A 20,599-nucleotide genomic window follows, 5' to 3' on the forward strand; every position below is an offset into this window, starting at 1 on the left:
AATCCCAATTAAAATAACATCATTAAGCATATGTTGACAATCTATGCATCCAAACAAAGCATTGTCTTGATCAATGAGAAAAGATATTGAGCAACTACTATAAGCCACCTAAATAGGAAGAATTTTATTTGCTATCATTTTTAACCTCCTTAAGTTTCTGTAATGTCTCATTTTGGCCCTGGATTCTTGTTCCTCTTATCTTTCATTCAACATTTGCTGAGATGTTTATATATTCCAGGTACGGTGCTAGGCACTAAGGATAAAATGAACAACGGGAGGCATACTGCATTCAGGGAGGCAGCACTCCAATACCTAGGCCCACAGTGTCTGGATCTAGACAGACACCGAACTAAGTTTATTTGGTTAAATGATCTATACAATAACCTTGGAAGAAAGCTCTTATTATTTCCTTTGTACAACAAGAAAACAGAGTTCAATTTGCCTGCAGCCACAAAATCAGTAATCAGACCAGCTGGAAATAACACTCGGTTCTGACTTTGAGCCCATGCTTTTGCTCCTAACATTCAATACCTACAAAGCAAGACGGGCCTGCCTCTTGAGGCAGTGCACACAGAACATAAAAAGATCAGTAACAATTCCAGATAAAATATAAGTGCCAAATGAGTGATAAAAATTCTAAGTGCTGCAGGGCTTAAGGGAGATAATGAGCTCTATAGCCTGAGACCACTGGGCCAAGTTTAGTGAAGAAGTAGGTCATGCCCAGAGCACCAGAAGACCTAACCTCTGGTAGTAGATATGACTGATTTTTAAGTCTCAAAAGATACAATGTCTCTACTAAGAGTAACCAAAGTCTGAATTCCTGATCCCTGAAATTTGGGGACAACAGGGATTGCAATGACCTGTTACACTTCAGTTTAGGATATAGTTTCTCTCTGAGTAGCTAATTATCTCTGGGCAACTAAAAGTCTAATTATTTGCTTTGTTGAAGAAAGGAGATATTCACAATAGGTATTTAATTACTGGCTCTGCTGACAGCTAACAAATTGTATTTCTTTTTATTTTGAAGACAGTATGCTTCTGTCCACTCTAAAATGTTAAAATTTACTGAAAGCTATATGCCAGGCACTATGTTTTCCTAACACTATGCCATTCACTTTATATGTTTTGTAGCTAATTTAATCATAACTCGGAAGCAGGAATCATTGTTTGCATTTTAGAGAAAGGGAAATGGAGGGTTGGAGATATCGACACTCATATACTTAAAAAGGGAATATTTCCATCATTTGTGGCCCCAGTGCTTAAGAACAGTCCTGGAAATATGGTATCTTCCCTCAAGGAACTCCCATACACATCCATGAGGGCAGGATGGCATATTTCCAACACTCAGGAGATGCCAGGAGGTGCTATGGAGATGCCAGGAGAGGGGAAATACCCATCTGTCCATCTGCCAGTAAGTCAGAACTTCCTAGCCTGGGTCATCATCTCTAATGACTTGGTAAAGTGTTGGATAGATAAAACCACATTTCAAAACCAAAAAAAAACTAACCCAACCCACTTCTGCTACCTCTATCAAGGTAGACAACAGATCTATCTGGATAAGCAACTTTTTTAAAAGAGGTCTAGAATACAGGCATTTCTTAAGCAGAACTCAATGCTTGGAATCATTTAGTGAAACAATATATTTTTAGATAGTGACTGAGCCATCTCAACATGCTAAGCATTCCAGGAAAATACTGATTTAGGAGGCAGATGTACTGCTAACAAGTGTAACTTGTGGCCAGTGACTCTTAGTGAATATATCACTTCATGTGAACCCGAAGTACTACAGTGATGAATTCATAATATGTCTTTACATATATATCAGATGTTATTTTTAAAATTCATATAGCCATTCGTAGGTTTAAGAGGTATATAACTGCTTTAAAAAGTCACTGTAAGTAGCTTTGTTACGCTCTATATTTCAATTACTAGAAAAAGCACATTTACTATCACATGGGAGTTTGAGGGGAAAACAATTATTTTAATTTAAAAGAGGGGGTGGGGGAATCCCTATACCAAGAAGAATTTCCTACATGCTCTCCCACTACTCTAAAATGTTTCCTAGAAGCGGGTGATGTGGCTACAATCTTTAACTGTACCCAAAACCCTGAAGATGCAGCACAGAAGACTACACAGAGGAGCCAGGGTCAGGCTACACACTCAGCCTGTGATACATCAGTCCGCTGAGATGTCTGGACAGAGGATGACAACAGTAAAGGCTGGGCTATACCCCCATCCCCAGCCCTCAAGTAAAAGCTAGGGAAGAGGATCTCTCAAAAGCTCTGCTAGATACCAGACTTTTATTCTAAGTTGAATGGCAGTTAGCAAATGGCTTAGCTTCTCAACACTTATAGAAAGCCTACTTTTCTCAAATAAGTTTCTGCATTTTAAAAGAAACAGTTTGTCAGCCAATTCTTAATGTGTCATTTTAGAAAGTCCTCACCTAGGACTGTTTTAAAAATCATTAGTTTCCTGAATCCCAAAGTGCAGCTTGTTTTGAAAAGCCATGAGAGAGACACAGAGCCAGATGAGGGAGTTGACTGCTCTGCTGTGCACCGACCCTGGGTAGTTCCTCTTCTCAATTCCCAAGGCTACCTGCACAAGAAAGCAGCACTTCCTGTCAACTACACTGACCTAAAAAACTACGCCATGATGTCTGATGACCTTGACTCTTAAACTTGAATGCTTATAAGCCAGGGGTCTTTTTTGTTTGTTTGTTTTTAAAGAAAAACTAGATCTTTAAAACTGACAGGTAGCCCACTGTGGTAGAAAATACCTAGTTCAAGTAGTAACTTTGGCAAAGGCCTTTCACTCTCTGTAAAGATGGGAATGGTAGTATCTACTGCCTCAAAACCACTGTAAGGTTCAAATGAGGTTATGTCTGTAAGTTCTCACTATAGTGCCAGCAAATGGTAGCAGTTATGTTCTTCTTCAGTTGTTGAAAACACTAACCAAAAAATAACAGTGAGCTGCAACAACAAATACATATATATTCTCACAAAGGTGCCAGATACTATTGTCTCAGTCTAGGCTGATACTTAATGCTAACAAGCCTTAGCCTTCCCTAAACATTGCCAGGAAAACAGGCTCAGCCTTCAAATGGAATCCAACTATTATCTTAATGTCAGCAGCAGGAATAGAGGTAATACACAGGTGCACCTCTTTAATTATGTGGATACCTATCATTTCACTTAGCCATCATGTGGTATGGCTACTGTAGAGGAATATTTCATGTTTTTGAGAACTTGTAAAATCCCCTTACCCTGTGCAAATTTTCAAAATACTGGGAAAGTAGCCATGATACACAGAGTATACAGCGGCATTTAAATTGGCAATAGAGTGAAAACAGATGTCTGAGTATAGAGGAATAACATTATTTTTAGAAGCCTAAACACAACTGGGTGGGTGGGCAAGTTTTGACATTTTCTGGTCAGGACAATGTTAATATCAGGTTCGCAAACCACAAAAAAAGCTCCCTGCTTTCCCTGAATAAAATGTGGCTTATTAAAAGGTGTGATACAACACACCATCATTTTCCCAGTGGTCTGTCCAAGAAGAGCACTTCAAAGGCTTTAATGCAATGAATGAAGAGAGGAAGAAGGTAGATTACTTGAAGGAGTTTATCACTACTCAAATGGCAAAAGAGAAAAATCCAAGTTCAGAATACCAGAACTCTAAGGCCATTATAACAACTCCCATCTCTCTGTTAATGGACACCTGGGGGTATGCTAGAGTGAAAACAGCATGAGCTTTGGAGTAAAATCTCAGCTTTGACAATTTGAGGATTAAATTAAATCACTTGTAGCAAAGTATCTAGCAATCAGCCCACCATTAATGGTAACAACAATAATAATAACAACAACAACTAAGACTTTAGACAGCAAAGGAGAATATGGCTGCTTCTTTTAGGAGTAAGCCTCAGGTTTTCTAGGAATTCCTTCTCAATTCAGAGACCCTCTAAACCCTCTATATGTGTGGCAAGAACACCCAGGCGAGATGAACCTTTGCAGAAAGCTTACAATACATATTTATTCTCCCCAGACTCCATTTCTCACATCCTCATTTCCTGAATAACATGAGTTGGCTGCACTACACCAGGTTCTCTATTTTTCCCTTAAAATTAAGCCAATTTTTGGTGGGTCAATGTAGAAGGGCAGATTCAAAGATGAACGCCTCCTTTCTGCTCATCAGAGCCAAATCTGAGAATGTACAGATTACAGGAGCTGGCACGTCAGCCAAGCTGTTGAGGTGCAGGAAGAAGGAAAAAAAGAAAAAAAAAAGGTGTTGTGAACTGGCAACCTTGCAAAGTACAAGGGAAAAAAACATAAGAGACTCTGAAGCTACGTACAGGCAACTGGGGAGGGATGGGGGACGTAAACAGCCCCTTGACATTCCAAGTGTAACTTATCTTTCTGCAATGTGCTTAAAAACCTACTACTTTCCCATAACTGAACTAAAACAGGGCCCACTAATCAGATCTTAATTCATACTCTTTTTTCAACAAACAGCCAAGGACACTGAATATTCACACAATTAGAGAAAGATGCAAAGACCACCTTGAAATTCAGCAGGCATAAAAGATGCCTCTTTCTCCCTCACTTCTTGAGTTTTCCACTCTGAAAATGACAACTCTCAGCCTAGACAGAGCTAGACAGACCTCAGTTAAAAATCCCATCCCATCTCTTCTACTTAATTACACAGCAAGTTCTAAAACTTCTTTTAGTCTCAGTTTCCCCTTATTATAAAGATAATAATGTGCACCTTGTTTTAAGAATAAAAAACAATAATCTGTGTAAATCACCCAACATAGTTTTATACACTGCAAGTACTCGAAGTCGGTATTTGTAATTATTATAGTCTGCTTGTGAGGATTTTATACTAGCCATATGGACAGAGCTAAGCTCATGAGAGTCTCTCATTTGATCCATGGATCACTGAAAGAACTCTTTACATAGAACTCTACATAGAACTCTCTATATTGTTTATTCTGGACAGAATAAAACACACTCCCAAAACAGGAATAAAAAAATCTATTTTGATGTGGTACCAGTGGTCTATTGTGAAAAACTCATATTAAGGAGAGAAGGGTATATGGCTGATCACAGACTCAATTACCCACTAGCTGTGTGATCCTGACTAAACTGTTTAACGTTTTTTAATCTTTGAAGGTTTCCTCAAATTTAAATAAGTACTTGGCCTACCTTGCAGGTTTTGTCCAAAATGTTAAATGAGAAAATGCATTATAAAGTAGTTAACAAAGTATCTGGCACAAGTAAATGCTATTAGTGGTACATTACTTTTATTATTATTACTAGCAGTGCATATACCAAAGTATAAACATCATCCCTTATATCAAGAGGTCTAGCCCACAAAAATCTGGAGAAGACTTTTGTGGCCAGCCAGTGGGTTTTTCCAAACCACACTTTAAGAACCACTGGGTAGACCACCATGATGTAGAGGTTGTGTGTCACATAGAGTTTTCCCCCAGAGCTGTTTCCCCTCACATCTGCCTCCTCTCCCACTTTAAAATATCATTTCAGCCTGAGGAAATGATGATGGCAGGTGGTGTCACATACTGTCATGCCACAGAATATTGATTTCACACTGTCAATTAGAACAGCAGTCATGAGGATTCAATAAAATTATCTATGTTGCCATATCTTCAACCTGATCAGAGTTCTTCCAGGGTTCCTGTTTGTTCATAATTAACTTTAAACATCATTCTTTTCAAAGAATTTCTTGATAAAATTATTCAAAGAAGTCTGGAGATAACTTTGTAGTTGCCCCTCATCAAGAGAAAAAGGAACAGAAGGTAATGTAGTTTCTAAGACGTGTACATAAGCAATGCCTCAGAACAACTACCTAGGGGTAAGAGACAGCCCCATCTCCCCTACAACACACACACATCAACCTAAGATTAAAGTTAACACTGACACTGTAGGGGCAACTTATTCTAAGTTTTGAATTGCAGATGGTCAATTACATCTTAAACTTATGATTTATCTAGCAAAAGTTTATATTTAACATCCTTAAAGGGTTACTTTATAGATCATTTCAGAGAGCAGATTACTCAAGACAGTTTGTGTTTTAAATAATGATATTCTAGTCACATTCAGATTTACTATTAATGGAATTATTCCATTATTCACATCTGCCTGGAAGCGGGGAGGGGTCCAAAAAAGCACATGTTTCTTGGTTAATGAATTCTGGCACAATTACTTTTATGTCTATCACCTGGGGGAGAGGATTACTTCACATTTGGGAAACCAAGTATAACTTTATGGGTGATACTACATTGCCTAGCAAAGGCTAAACTTTTCTGCCAAGGAGGAAACAGTGAAGTAACCAAGACCTGCCAAGAACACATGTGAAAGAGTTAATGAGAAATGCCTGTGCATGTCTTTCCTGGTTCAAGGAAAAAGGCTAAATAGTAAAACCGAACTAATTAGAACACATGAACAGTATCAAACATCTCCAATGTTTCTCATCAAGTTTACAGAGTTTTACTGGTCTGGTGAAGTTACGCTCAAATCCAAAACAGTCCAGGAGCATAATTTGCCCTATAAAATCCACTTAACTATTGCTTAGAATGATATCTGAGTCATTTTTATGAAAAACTATGAGTAATGTACAGAGGAAATTCAATGTGCCTTCTCTAGTTCTCTAGAGATGGCTCAAAAATGTAAAAGGATGCTTACTTAAAAAAACAGGGCCTTGGATTTTGGAAAATTTATCAGATTAGAATAAAAAGATGATTTTAGATTAAGGTTTGAGTTAACTGGCAGTCTTGCAGAAGCATTTCACATTTTAGAAAAGTTAGATATTCTTTGCAAAAGACATCATCTTCTCTGAAGAATAGCTGCAGATTATACATGGTGACACATTTACTTCAAAAGCTCAACTTTTAAAAAAAATTATTAGTTCTACGATTTTAGAACAAAAGAACACTCTAAGGCAACATAAAAAGTTGAGAACAAGACACAAAGAGCCCATAAAACAGATAAATCATAAAGTTACCTCTATATCCTGGATAATCTTTGGGTATAATGACCTATAAAATGAATTTGGAGGGCCATCTGTGGGTCTGTTTTTAAACAGGTACTGATCCCTGGCAAATAAAAACAAATAGATGTTACATTTTTGCACATAAAAGGGTGGATTTTATTTAAACATGGTGCTGACAAAGATGTATCTTTCATGTCTTTTAACTTGCATTAAGCTTTAACAGTTCAAAAGGAGGATTTCTGACAAATTTACATGTTAGAGACAAGTTTAGCTCAATTCACAGCTAACATAATCCTTGTGTTCTGTTTTCTCAGTACTAATACACAACAATCTAGCCTTTCATTCCATAGAGTTTAATAAAAAGCACTAATGAAGCTTTGTGAAAAATCTAACTTAGTACACATCAAACTTTCTCCCATAAGGAAAATACAGCTCTGACCCTCACTCATAAGGAAAATACAGCCCCACTTCTGCACCTCTGTCTGTAGCTCTCTCTTTCTCTGTGCCAACTGGGCCATACAGCTTAGAGCTAGCTATAAAGCTGCATCTGAGTTACGAGTTTTCTCTGAAAAATCCTATCACTGTTATTACTTCCTCAGCTATAAGTAATAACAAACAGCAAAATGGCACTACTTGACTTTTTCGTATTTTTGTCATATCTGTATTTTGATAATGGTATCATGACCTAGGAAAAATGTGAAGGAAAAAGCATAAATACATAGATTTGAAAAGCCAAATCCCATTCAAACTACATAGTACAGTTAATAAAGGAAATACACATTTCAGAAGGAGAAATTTTAACTTTAACTTTTTCTTCCAACTTCTGACCACTCATTTTCCCCCACTTTTTAAAAATAGGCCAGCACATTTGCAAGTATCATTGCCTTTTTGAGTAATCAAGCTGACTCTATGTCAATGAAATTTTTTCAAGGGAACAAGCAACCCAAGTACTTACCACCCTCTTCTTTCTGAAAGTCCTTTCCATAGGGGATCAGTGCGTACCATTCGTTCAATCAGCTTCTTCCAAAGCATTCCTTCTGAGATCACTCGCTGCCATTCTTTACATACCAGTTCTGCTGCACACAGAGACCTGGCATCCAGGTACGAAAGAATGTTTTCTGCTATGTGATCTAAGCCTTGCTCTACAAAACAGAAAAGGGCGTGAGGGAATGGGGAGAGAGAAAGGTACCAGCCATCATTTCCTTAAAGATAAGAGGAATAAAGAAATCCTCAACCAGGTAAAATATTTTAGTAATATCAAAAGTTCTACAGATATTCAAATTAATGAGTACATAAACATATACACTTCTTTTTGGATCTGATTTTTTATGATAAAACAATTGACAGCAACTCTTCTCTGTGTAAAAGCTGATCTTGGACAGTTCTGTATTTGTCAAATATTATGATAAAACACTTTTCATTTTATTTTATATAACTCTCACAGCACTTCTATGGGGCAATGATGCCCCAAATTTTACAGATGAAGCACAGAGAGATAAAGACCTCAAGATTATACACTACCTTGGCTTTACTACTGGTAAAACCAAGACTGGAACTCAGATTTCTTGCTTCAAAGTTTGTGTTCATTCCCATCTTACTCCCTGTCTCTCATAACAAATCATATCGCCATTAATCCATACCCCCTGTGAATCCCTGGAAGCTCAGAAGACAAAAAGGTCAAAACACCAACTCATCTTGAAAAACGTATGAAAAGTTAAATGACAATCCAAGAATTAAAGTCGATTGTGCTTAACTGTATTTTTGTCAATCTTTTCATCTACCTTTTGTGAGTATCCATTTTCTGTTCCTAAACAGATGGGGAAAATCCTCAAAAGCAATAAACCCATGTCTACAAATCCTAGAATCTTAGAGGTTATTATAAGCACGTCTTCTGTAGTTACAAGAAATAAAGCTTATCCCCAGGTTTATTCTATGTAGGGACGAGAACACAGAACATATAGTCAGAAAATTGCCATCTCAAGTCCCAGGTTCACCACTTACTAGTTCTATGACATGAAACAAATACTGAAATATCCCTGTGCCTTGAATTTTTGTGCTCTAACATACAAAACAGCAATCACCAGTAACAACTGTCCTTTCTCACACTGTCAGAATCAAATTAAACAGTGTTACGAAAACATTTTATAGACAAGAAAGCACTCTACAAGGTTAATATCTGTTCTTTTTTCTCAAATAACTAGTAGTAATATAGTAGCACTAAACTCAGTACTGAAAGGCCAGATGTAGGTAAATTATTATTAAGCTTTCGGTTTCCTCATCTGTATAAGATTATGATAATAATCTCTACCTGATTCTGAAAATATCAAAAATGAGATGATGCATTAAAAATGCTTTACAAACTTAAGTTTCTTCAACTCTAAAAATGACTATTATTACACTGGTATTATGATTTCCAAGTCCCTCATATACTAAAATTCTCTTACTCTGGACTAGATCAAAGACCAAAGCTATGGTCTGATAATAAAGACTACACTGGGACCACTGTTCATTCCACATGTCATTTACATTACAGTTAATGTGGTCAAAGGCTGCACTGTCTTCATCTGACAGTCATATCACAGAAGACGCCTAAGACAGCAGTAAGTTAAGAATAAAATCCTAGGCCTCTCCCCACAAAACATCTATTAAAACAATTTCCCCTAATACTTTATTTGTATAGCTAGTTGTAAAGGCGGGGGCGGGCAGCTTTGTGAAGTTTATATTTATCCTTACTGAAATTCACCTTCAAAGCTTTGTCTGACCCATCCACTTCAGTCTCTAGAATTCTGGTTTTTGTCACATCCAGAAGAGTGGGTATTCCATACCAGGCCTGCATGATGGGCTAAAGTACTAAGGCAAACATGTTAAAACGTATTGTTAAACACGTTAAACGGGTCAGAACCAAGGACAGCACCCAAGACACGAGCTATTAGTAGCTATTATTTTATAGTATTTCCCTCCAGGCTAACACTGATGCACTCATCAATACGCCCAGGACACCCACACTAAGCCACCGGTCCATAGTCATCTATATGTGCCACTGCCCAGCCCACATCTCTCCATTCTGTCCTCAGGGGTATTTGGAAAAACCGACCTGTGATGATACTGCCATCTTTACATCATTCTTCAGACCCACTTACTAGCCTGGTAACTTTTATGCAAAAAGGAAATAAGGTGAGTTTGGTATACCTGCTTTTCACGTTCCCATGCTGGGATTTACTACATAAAGTTGTAATGTAATTTTTCACTTACATGTTGACGCTAGCTGCTCTGTATTCCTTTTAAACATATCTAGTTCACATTCATTATAGAAAAATTATAAAGTGTAGATGCGCAAAAATTTTTAAGACTCTAAACCCCATTTCCCAGAGATGGGAACAACTTTTAACATTCTGTATACATTCTTCTAGGTGTACACAACCATACACAATCTTTCAGTGGCTGATTAGCCTCTGAAACTCATCTAAGAATTCTGCTGAAGTGCAACATCAAGTTGAATAGCTAAATCCCCTGAAAACACCTTCTCGAGTTCTTAATACCAGGATGTCTGCTCATAATCATCTCTGGTGCTATCCTGCAAGACTGCCATGTGCAACTGGACAAGCTGTACAGGGCACAACTATACCCAACAGTTCAGCATACTGGTTTTCAATTACTTCACAATGTTCTACAATTCCAAAAATCACAACCACAGGTTTTGCCACCATCTAGGCATACAATGTATTTAGGCTTACTTGTTTATAGGAGCTACGTGATTCCTAAGTATCTTCACAGCTTTCTCAAATGTAACTTTTCTAACCTTTGTTTTAAAGCCATTATTCTTGGGCGGGGGGGGAGGGGGATTATATTCATGAGAATGAAAATATGTTGTTTCTCTCTATTATCACTATGCTATCTAGCTGACCACACTATCCCTCCATTCTTTATAATTTTGTTCCAAATAATTAATTATTTTGTCTTCAACTCTTTCGGTTTACTTCTTCAACATTTTGGACAATTTTACATTATCTGGGGTTTGATCTTCTTGGTACATTCTCAAAGGTTCACAGGGACTCACTCTATCACCCAGGTCGGAGTACAGTGGCGGAATCATGGCTCACTGCCACCTTAAACTCCTGGATTCAAGCAATCCTCCTACCTCAACCTCCCAAGTAACTAGGACTACAGGCACATGCCCCCACATTCAGCTAATTTTTTTATTATTTGTAGAGATGAGGTCTCACTGTGTTGCCCAATGGTCTCAAACAATCCTCCTGCCTTGGCCTTCGAAGTGCTGGGATTACAGGTGTGAGTCACTGCACCTGGCTGACTCTCTTCCATCTTCTATGTTTACTTAAAATCAGGGAACTCCAAGGATAATCACATGGGGTTCTACTTCTGCCTTTCCATCTCTAGGATTGGCAAATTATTCACCAGAATCTCAAACTGCAGAATCTTTCAGCCCTAATCACATTTTTGTTCAGCGTCTCTAGCCACAGACTAACAAATTTAGCTCTTTCAATCTTTCTAATAATGGCAGGGTACTTATCTTCCTTATCTTGTTTCAACACTTAATATCAGAACATAGCTAATTACAGCATCTCGCTCTGTTGCCCAGGCTGGAGTGCAGTGACATGTTCATGGCTCACTACAGCCTCAACCTTCCAGATTCAAGTAATCCTCCTGCCTTAGCCTCCCTAATAGCTGGGACTACAAGTGTGCACTACCATGCCAGGCTAATTTAAAAAAAAAAAAAAAATTTTAAGTAGAGACAGGGTCTCACCATGTTGCCCAGGCTGAGAACTTTTAAAGGTTTATATTATTTCCATATCATTAACCCAAATCCTCCTAATTGGTTATAAACACATCCCTAACTACTTCCCCCTCTAGAACCCTCTGCTCTCTGAGAGGTGAAACAAACAGCAAGAAAAGGATGCATTAGGGGCCGGTGCAGTGGCTCACACTTGCAATCCCAGAACTTTGGGAGGCTGAGGCAGGCAAACCGCTTGAGTCTAGCAGTTTAAGACCAGTCTGGCCAACATGGCAAAACCCCATCTCTACTAAAAATACAAAAATTAGCCATGGTGGTACACACCTGTAATCCCAGCTACTTGGAGGATAAGGCACGAGAATCACTTGAACCCAGGAGATGGAGGTTGCAGTGAGTGGAGATCACGCCACTGCACTCCAGCCTAGGTAACAGTGTTAAGACTCTGTCTTTAAAAATAAATAAATAATAAGAATGCATTAGGTAATTGCCTTTTCAGGCCTCAAAGCCTACAATATCCCCCATCATCTGTGATGGCAAAGCAGCACCCAAACCTTCCACCTATATGGGTGGTCTATGAGCCTGTGCAGTTATATCTGACTCAACTTAGGGTTACTGATTTTGAAAACAACAGCAACAAAGAAAAGATTCCCCCAATCTTCTCCTGACCTACTAAATCAGAACCTCTAGATGGTAAGGCCCAGGAATCTGTATTTTTAAGAAGATAACACTGAAATATTGAGAACTATTGGTTTAAAGCAATGATATCTCTTTTAGTGCTTTTTAATTCCCCCCTCAGTTGCTCACAACTAGGCTATCAATGAGTTTTTACAGAAATAAGTCCCTTACTAATACTTATTTCTTCTTCTTTCAAATGTCATCAGTCCAATTAAGCAATATCTCAGTGATATCTGAGACGACCCATTTCCTTTGACTAATACTTTAAATGCACTTCATACTTCTCTGAGGCAGCATGTTTAGTCTTGTGGAGAACATATTGCCTGTAAAGTCAGATAAACTGGGTTGAATCTCAGTTCTGTCAACTGATAGTTGTGTGACCTTAAGCAAATCAGTTTTTCTTTTAGGATCTCAGTTTTCCATAATAGCAGAATGATATTAAATGTCTGAAATAAATCACGTCATATAATCTGCACAATAACCTTCTGAGATAGGTACTGTAAATGCCCTCATTTTATACAGAGGGAATCTCCCAGTCTTATTGGGAAGGTTAATAAGACAGCATAAATAAGAAGCCAGATACATAACAGGTTTACTCAAGAAATGTCAGTCTTTGTTCTCTCCTCCCCAAAATCCCCTTAGTGGAGATCAATGGACAGAGCCGCTACGGAATAATCTTCTTGTTACTTTCTGCGGAAAAACTATTACACATCTCCTCTAGCAAAAAGTTAAGCCCCTCTATTTTCTTGGTGTAAGTCTCATATCCCCTTAAATGTTTTAAGAAGAACAGGAATCACACAATCTCTATTCAGGAACCTTAGAGTAGCCACCCTCAGGAGCCATGCAGACCATATAACTTTCTGGTTTCAAGCCTATTCAGGACAAAAAGGTTACTGAATAAGGTGGTCCATTTGCCTGGGCTAAAAAGTGCTTTGAGGTGTTAAAACTAAGCATTTTCTGAAGTACCTATGTCTGGCTCTCATTATTCTATCATGCTGAGACTCCCCCATCTCCCACCACCACCCCTCTTCTCAAGGCAACAAGAGGACACATTACAGCCTCAGAAAATCGTAACACTTTGCACACAGTGCTGAAGACATGCTGCTGTTGCTAATTACAGGAACCAGATGAAAGTCTGGAAAATTTTCAATAATAAATTAAAACAATTAAAAGGCACAAATTTCAAAGCTCAATATGTAAATAACACTGTATCAAAATGAAACTCAAATGTCAATTCAATGTCCTTGACTACAACCAGTTTTAACACAGCTGCTTAGATCATACAATTACAGAAACTTTTACTATTTTAGAAATGCATTTCAAAGAGCAGCTGCAAAGAAACTTCCTTTCCCGCCCACCCCTGCTATCCCTTCTCCCTCCCTAGTCACAAATCTAGCTGTAAAATCTGAAGTTTTAAACATTTTAAAAGAAAACAATGCAATTGCTAACAGCAACAGTCCCTCCATGGATGCCTTTCACTTGGAAAACACCAATCTAAGGATTCAGACAGAAATGAAGTAAAAAGCAGCTCAGGTCACAAAGTCTAACATCTTTTTCCATAAAACACCCAGGAAACAAAACAATAAAGTGACACACACACCTATATGATGTCAGGATGAATCAATTCGGAAATCAGTTGGTGAATAATTAAAATTTCCTAGCAATAAATCTTACTACCTCTGGAGAAGCAGGTGTTTCCTGCCTCTCTGGGTTCTTTTTTAAGTTGCCATCCTGAGAATACCCAATAGATGCCAGGCATAACACATTATCATTAACCCTCATGCAATAAACTATTACTATTATTCCCACACAGATGAGGAAACTGAGGCTCCAAAAAGTGGGATCACACAGCTACAAAGTGCAAGGGCTAGGATTCAAACCAAGGGCCTGTGTGAATCCAGCACCCATGCTTTTCCCACTGTCACGCTGGGTCTCTGGCCATGTACCCAACCTAAGGCCTTGTCTATACTCTGGTTCTTCCACAACTCCTGGGACCTTTAATCTAATCTGCCACATTTACAGTCCATAATGGTTTATCATCCTTTCTTGGTGATAAGAGAACTGAATAAACCAGGGCCTGAAAGCCAAGTGTTGCAAAACTCTTAATTGCTTAGACACCTCAACAAACAGATCACCAATGCTTATCGTTCTTTTTGAAGTACAATCTTTCTCTACTTTACATAGTATGAATTTTCCCATTAACAACAATTCTTACAAACCGCAAACTCAGCCTGCAGAAATTGACATTGCAGACTAAACATTTACAATGATTTTTAGAAAGGTGTATCATAATTATCACTTTTTCCACTGAGCCAAAAGGAGCCAGAGACCACAAATATTTTCCATTTTCCCTATACTGACAGGTATGATACGCACAGCAAGCATTTAAAAGCTAAAATTATAGATAATTTTTACAGAATTAATGGTTTTCACAATCAAATGAAGTCATAAGTTGACTGTCAACTTCAACAGAGCAAAAACTCAAAATCAAGATGGTGTACAGAAAAAACCAAACACCTAACTAGTATAATGATTGGTAAGTTGTCCCACACATTATTAAATCTAAGTATCACCATGGACATGGACCTGTTTCTCCTGTGATGTTCTTAAGGCAGAGTCTGTGTTAAGAACTAATGCCATGTTTAATCTAGCTCTACTAGATACTAACTAACACAATCGACTTGGCCAGCTTGTCCTCAGCTATTAGATACATATGTATGATATATATTGACATATGTATATATGTTCAGATCAAGTCCTGTTAAAACAAATAGCATTTTAACGAAAGTATTTCCATGTCCCAGCCAATGGTCCATTCACTTCATGTAATATTCAATACCACAAAATTCCACTTTAAAAGAGATATGGACAATGCCTTAACAGTCACTGTAATGAAAACTGAATTGTATGCAATTATACTAACCATATTTATATACATAACACATGTTCATCTGTTCTGCTTCTTCTCCAAGGCTGTACACTCCCCAAGAGATGGGGTTGCCACTGAACTATACTCTGCAGATCAAGAGAACTTCAACAGTGCCACCTTGTGGCTACTCTGCAAATATAAAGTGAGTTCCCTGGCACTCTAAAACGTTTCAGAAGCAAATTACAGGGAAGAAAATAAAACCAAAACAGTGGAAAACAAATAATAAATGAAATTGCTTGAGAAAAATGAAGGCATCATCTTATCAGTTAAAATCACTTATGAGGAATAAAATACAATTGCCAACTTAATTAAAAAACGACTCTGTCTTTTGTTGGTGTGAGATGCAGCCTGATTCCATCGGTTTCTGAGTTCCAGCCCTGTACACATAGAGAAACCACACCATGTGCACGTGCCTCACCTTACTTCTATTCACCTACAATTCTCTCTCATACCATCAAAAGCATGTCTCCCTCTCTCCCTCCCTGCATCCCTCCCTCATAATTAAAAGTGAGTATTACTGAATTGAGTTGTAATCCTTACATTCAATACTCGGGGCCGATTTAAGGAATTTTCCTGAGCCTTTGTACTAATTTTTGAACCAACCCCTACCATCATTTACACCACCACCACCATAACCAAGATGTATGATTCTGGGTATCTCACCCAATTAATTTCTCCTTGGCTTCCTAATCTACACAATGAAAAACAGGACTAAGTGATGTCTAAGATCACCTTCAGCAATTAAATAGTACAATTCTAGAAACAGAGGGTTCATATTTTGCTTTTCTAAAGATTCTAATGGAAGAAATGAGCAAGTCATCCTACATTTCAGCATAAAAAGGACGCAGTGTCAGATTTTTCTAAGCTAACTCTCAAATATCCTTAAAACTTCCATTTTAGAAGGTAAACTTACAAGCTCTGGAAGAGAGATTAGAAATCAGAAGCTGGCTTGTCAATTTGCAGCCCCAGGTTCCAAGCCTGAGACCTGAGCCCGGCTCTTGTTTGATTTGGAAGTACTTAGAACACAGAGTCCTGATATTCTAAAATCGCAGAAAGGCTAAGGGAGGAGCTACTCTTTAAGCAGCTATCCTGTAACTCTGACAAGGGGTAGGGCTGTGGCAATGGTACTGGCTCATCCCTGGCTACTTCTAGGCTTATTCTGAAAACACGGCAATTTTAACCACCACACTATACTGGCCACACATCAGAGGAAAACATTCTGGCCAGCATCCTCTACAGGAGTGAAATCTCTATATCTTACCCAAGCCAAATTTAAATTGAGAATCTTTTTTAAAAGTAGAAACAAAAAAAAATTCATGACTAATCAAAATTCAAAGGAGAGCTGGGCACAGTGGTGTGTGCCTGTAGTACCAGCTACTCAGGAGGCTGAGGCAGAAGGAACACTTGAGCCCAGGAGTTCGAGACCAGCCTAGTCCACATAGCAAGACGTCACCTTGTTAAGAAAAAATTAAAAGGTGGTACAGAATAGAGCAAATTTTAAATTATTTTTTAAAAATCAAAGGGGAATGAATAGGTGGAGCATGGTGAAACCATTCTGTAGGATACTCTTATAGTAGATATATGTCATTATACATTTGCCCAAAACAACAAAATACATAACAGCAAAAGTAAACCCTAAGGTAACCTATGAATTTGGGGTAATAATGATGTGTCAGTGTAGGTTCATGAATTGTAACAAACGCACTGCTCTGCTGTGGGATGCTGACAGTGGAGCAGGCTGAGGGAACGGGCTCTGTGAATATGGGAATTCTCTGCATTTTCCCTGCCATTTTGCTCTGAACCTCAAACTGCTCTAAAAATATAAAGTCTACTTTTAAAAATCAAAGTAAATTTAACCAGGTGTGTGTGTGCGTGTGTACACAACTATGTGTGTATGAGACATATATGGGAAGAGGGTAGTGAGGGAGAGGATGCAGAAACAGGCTTTGAGAAATATAATAAAGACATGCTACCAGTTTTCCCAATATATTTTTGCCATTCCTTAAGGGTCACTTCAGATACAAATGAATGTCCTAAACTTTGGGACACTTCCCAAACATACAAACTATGTCTGAAGGAGAAAGAGTGCTGTGTTTTTTAAAATTACATACAAAGGCAAAGTGCACACTCTAAACTACATCAAAATAAAAAGCATATCATCAACTCATTCAACAAACCAAATGAAGCAACAGTTATGACCAATAATGAATGCTATTAAAGACACTCACTATATTTCCTAGATACTAAATTATAATTCCTCAAGTTCCATATATTAAAGTATGTGTCCCAAAGAAATGCTGCCTCACACAGTACTCATTCATTCATTTCATAAATATCCACCGAGCTCCACCTAGGTCCTTGGGCTGGGCATCCTTCCACTGCTCAGCTTTTGAAAAGACAAGTATAGTTACCTGGTAAAGCGGTAATAAAGTCCCGCTGCAACATGGGCTTCAGGTAAGAGTTAATATGTCCATGCTGATAATGACACATTCGTGAAATAAGATGTTCCACAAATTCCACTTGATCTGATTCAGACCACTGGTCAAAATATTTAATACACAAGTCTTTTTCTTTTTGATAGTTTCCTTCTGATGGCCTCTTTCTGGAGACGATCACAGATGATGTTCCATTACTTATCTATTTTAGAAAAATAAAAAAAAAATTAGTTTAATGAGGAAAGAAATCTAGTTAATATTTCATTAGAAACATTTTTCACCCTGTGCATTTAATCTTAAAATACCACTTTTACCCAAAAGCCAAACTCATTCCTTTATTAATTCATTCAGTAGTTAAAAATGTATTCAGGCTATGTGTCCTCAAATTAGTCACTACAAGAAATGCCAAAGTTACAGCTGTTTGTAAAAGGCACTTTAAATCATCATCTTCCAATGCTTATTATAAAATGATGCTCCAAAGATATATACTGGGTATCTCTATATACGGGATATATTTGAGTTATCTCCAACCGTGAACTAATGCTGGAGATAACCATCTTAGAGAAACCGCTCAACTTGGCAAAGTGGCAACTGATTGATTATTAACAGTTTGTTTTACTTCCTCAAGGTTGAAAGTTAATGCTATATACATCTACGCTAATGGTTCTCACACTTGAGCTAGCCTCAGAATAACAAGAGGGGTTGTTAAACACACAGGTTGCTGGGTCTCACCCTAGAGGTTCTGGTTTTATTGGTCTGGAGTGGAGCCCAAGAATTTAGGGACCACATGTTGAGAAGCACTGATCTATATAACAAAGATAAACTGTGTTGTGTTGAAACCTGAAAGCAATTCAACCCAAAAAACTTCATTTTACCCAACAGTTTCAATCTCCTCCATACTGTTTCCCAGGGCTACTAATCCGGCAAAACAGTTTAGACTTTCCCATCCTTCTTTTAATTACCTACTCGGAAAGTGACCCAAGGCAAATAAACTGTGTATACCTGAAAAGTTCTGCATCTTACATGGGTGGTTTATGGACAACTCATAGACTCTTATACTAACAATGCATTTCTCAACAAATCTTTATACATGTCCTTACATAAAAGCAGTATGTATTTTTTAAAACTGAAACTACATACACTGCATCTGGACAGTAACATTAAAAATAATCTCAGTCACTAGACTCAAACCACAACTACGATGAGGCACAGTAACCTCCCTGTCTAAAAACAAAATAAACTCAATACTTTTGTCAAATATTAGTCAAGCAATATGTCTCATTCTTCTGATCGCCTCCTCATACCTAATACCAGAAAAAAATAACACAAAAGATAATTCTAAGGACTGAAGAGTTGAATTACAAATACCTATTAATTCCATTAGGACTTATCTTAGGAGTCTTGGATAGAAAGAACCAAGAGAGCTTTTACTATCAGTATGTCCCCTAATTTAAGCAGACTAAACCCATTCCAGAGAAGACATCCTTTTAAATATCCAAAGGAGTCTTCAGTCTTCCTTAACAAAAAATCTTATAAATTTCATGTCTGAAGTTCTTATGTCCATATTTAGAGTTATAAGATGGGAAGGCATCTATCTTCCACTCAATTTATCTTACCACCCCATTGTCTAGCAGTGTTTCTTCCCTCGTATCCTGGATGAAGAAAAGCTCAGTGACACCAGATACCACCAGGGGGAAGCATTGAACAAGGATTTTTCAATTTTGCTTATAGTAGTAAGACATTTGAGTCTTAACAGACCCAAAAACTAAGAGTTCAAAAACAGAGATGAAGTGAAAAGTCTTTGCTGTGATGTATATTGGCAATAATCAGGGGCATCTATGCTGCTTTAAGCATAAGGATGTCCAACACAATATAATAAAGTTAGAAATAACTGCCCAATTACAGGCAACTGTTTTAAACAAATTCTAACACATCAACATTAAGAGCTATAATGTAAGCCACTAAAATCAACTTATAAAGTCGGATTTTGGTCAGGCATGGTGGCTCACGCCTGTAATCCCAACACTTTGGGAGGCCAAGGTGGCTGGATCACTTAAGGTCACAAGTTCGAGACCAGCCTGGCCAACACGGTGAAACCCCGTCTCTACTAAAAATATCAAAAAAATTAGCCAGGCATGGTGGCAAGCGCCTGTAATCTCAGCTACCTGGGAGGCTGAGGCAGGAAAAATGCCTGAATCTGGGAGGCAGAGGTTGCAGTGAGCCCAGATTGCGCCACTGCACTTCAGCTTGGGGAGCAGATCAAGACTCCGTTTAAAAAAAAAAAAAAAAGTAGTATTTTTACAACAACAGAACATGCTTATGAAATAATATTATGAAACAAAAGGCAAGATCCAGGATTTTATAAAGCATTATGATAACAGTAATTCATGACAAGGGGAACATACCATGACATAGTAAAGGATATACATCAAAATTTCAAAAGTGCCTTAAGAAAGGAAACTAAGTATGCATTTTCCCCCTTTATTTCTATATTTTCTTTCAAATAACTTGCCAAAATAATGGTTCATAACAGGTTAAATATAATGATAACAACTTGCATTTATATACTGCTTTATAATTTACAAAGTACCTTCACAGGCATTAATTCATTTGATAAGCCAAAGTGTTATTTTATTTACAGGCAGATTCCTAATCATCTAGCCTTCCTAGAGTGCTTGTATAACTATTAACTAGTTGACTGGAAGATAGATGAAAGAAAAACTGAAAGCTAAAGTGTTAAGAACCACTGCCAACTGAAAAAAAACATAGTAAATAAAGAGCATCCCACTGCAAAATAATAAACCT

The 20,599-nt window shown here is 37.8% G+C and overlaps 1 protein-coding gene across 7 annotated transcripts in view; it reads right to left on the reverse strand.

Moving 5' to 3' along the window:
- The window catches only part of FBXW11 (F-box and WD repeat domain containing 11), a 135,402-nt gene that overhangs the window by 25,753 nt on the left and 89,050 nt on the right, over positions 1-20,599 (reverse strand). For all 7 annotated transcript variants that reach the window (XM_012461137.2, XM_012461134.2, XM_012461132.2 and 4 more), the window contains 3 exons: positions 17,771-17,996; positions 7,961-8,147; positions 7,018-7,108 (listed from right to left, as the gene is read on the reverse strand). In XM_012461137.2, the coding sequence (XP_012316560.1) occupies positions 7,018-7,108; positions 7,961-8,147; positions 17,771-17,996 (504 nt within the window). The remainder of the gene's footprint in view (positions 1-7,017; positions 7,109-7,960; positions 8,148-17,770; positions 17,997-20,599) is intronic.

This window comes from Aotus nancymaae, unplaced genomic scaffold (genome assembly GCF_030222135.1).
Source record: "Aotus nancymaae isolate 86718 unplaced genomic scaffold, 86718_ANA_hifiasm-v0.15.2.pri h1tg000015l_1, whole genome shotgun sequence".
NCBI lineage: Eukaryota > Metazoa > Chordata > Mammalia > Primates > Aotidae > Aotus > Aotus nancymaae.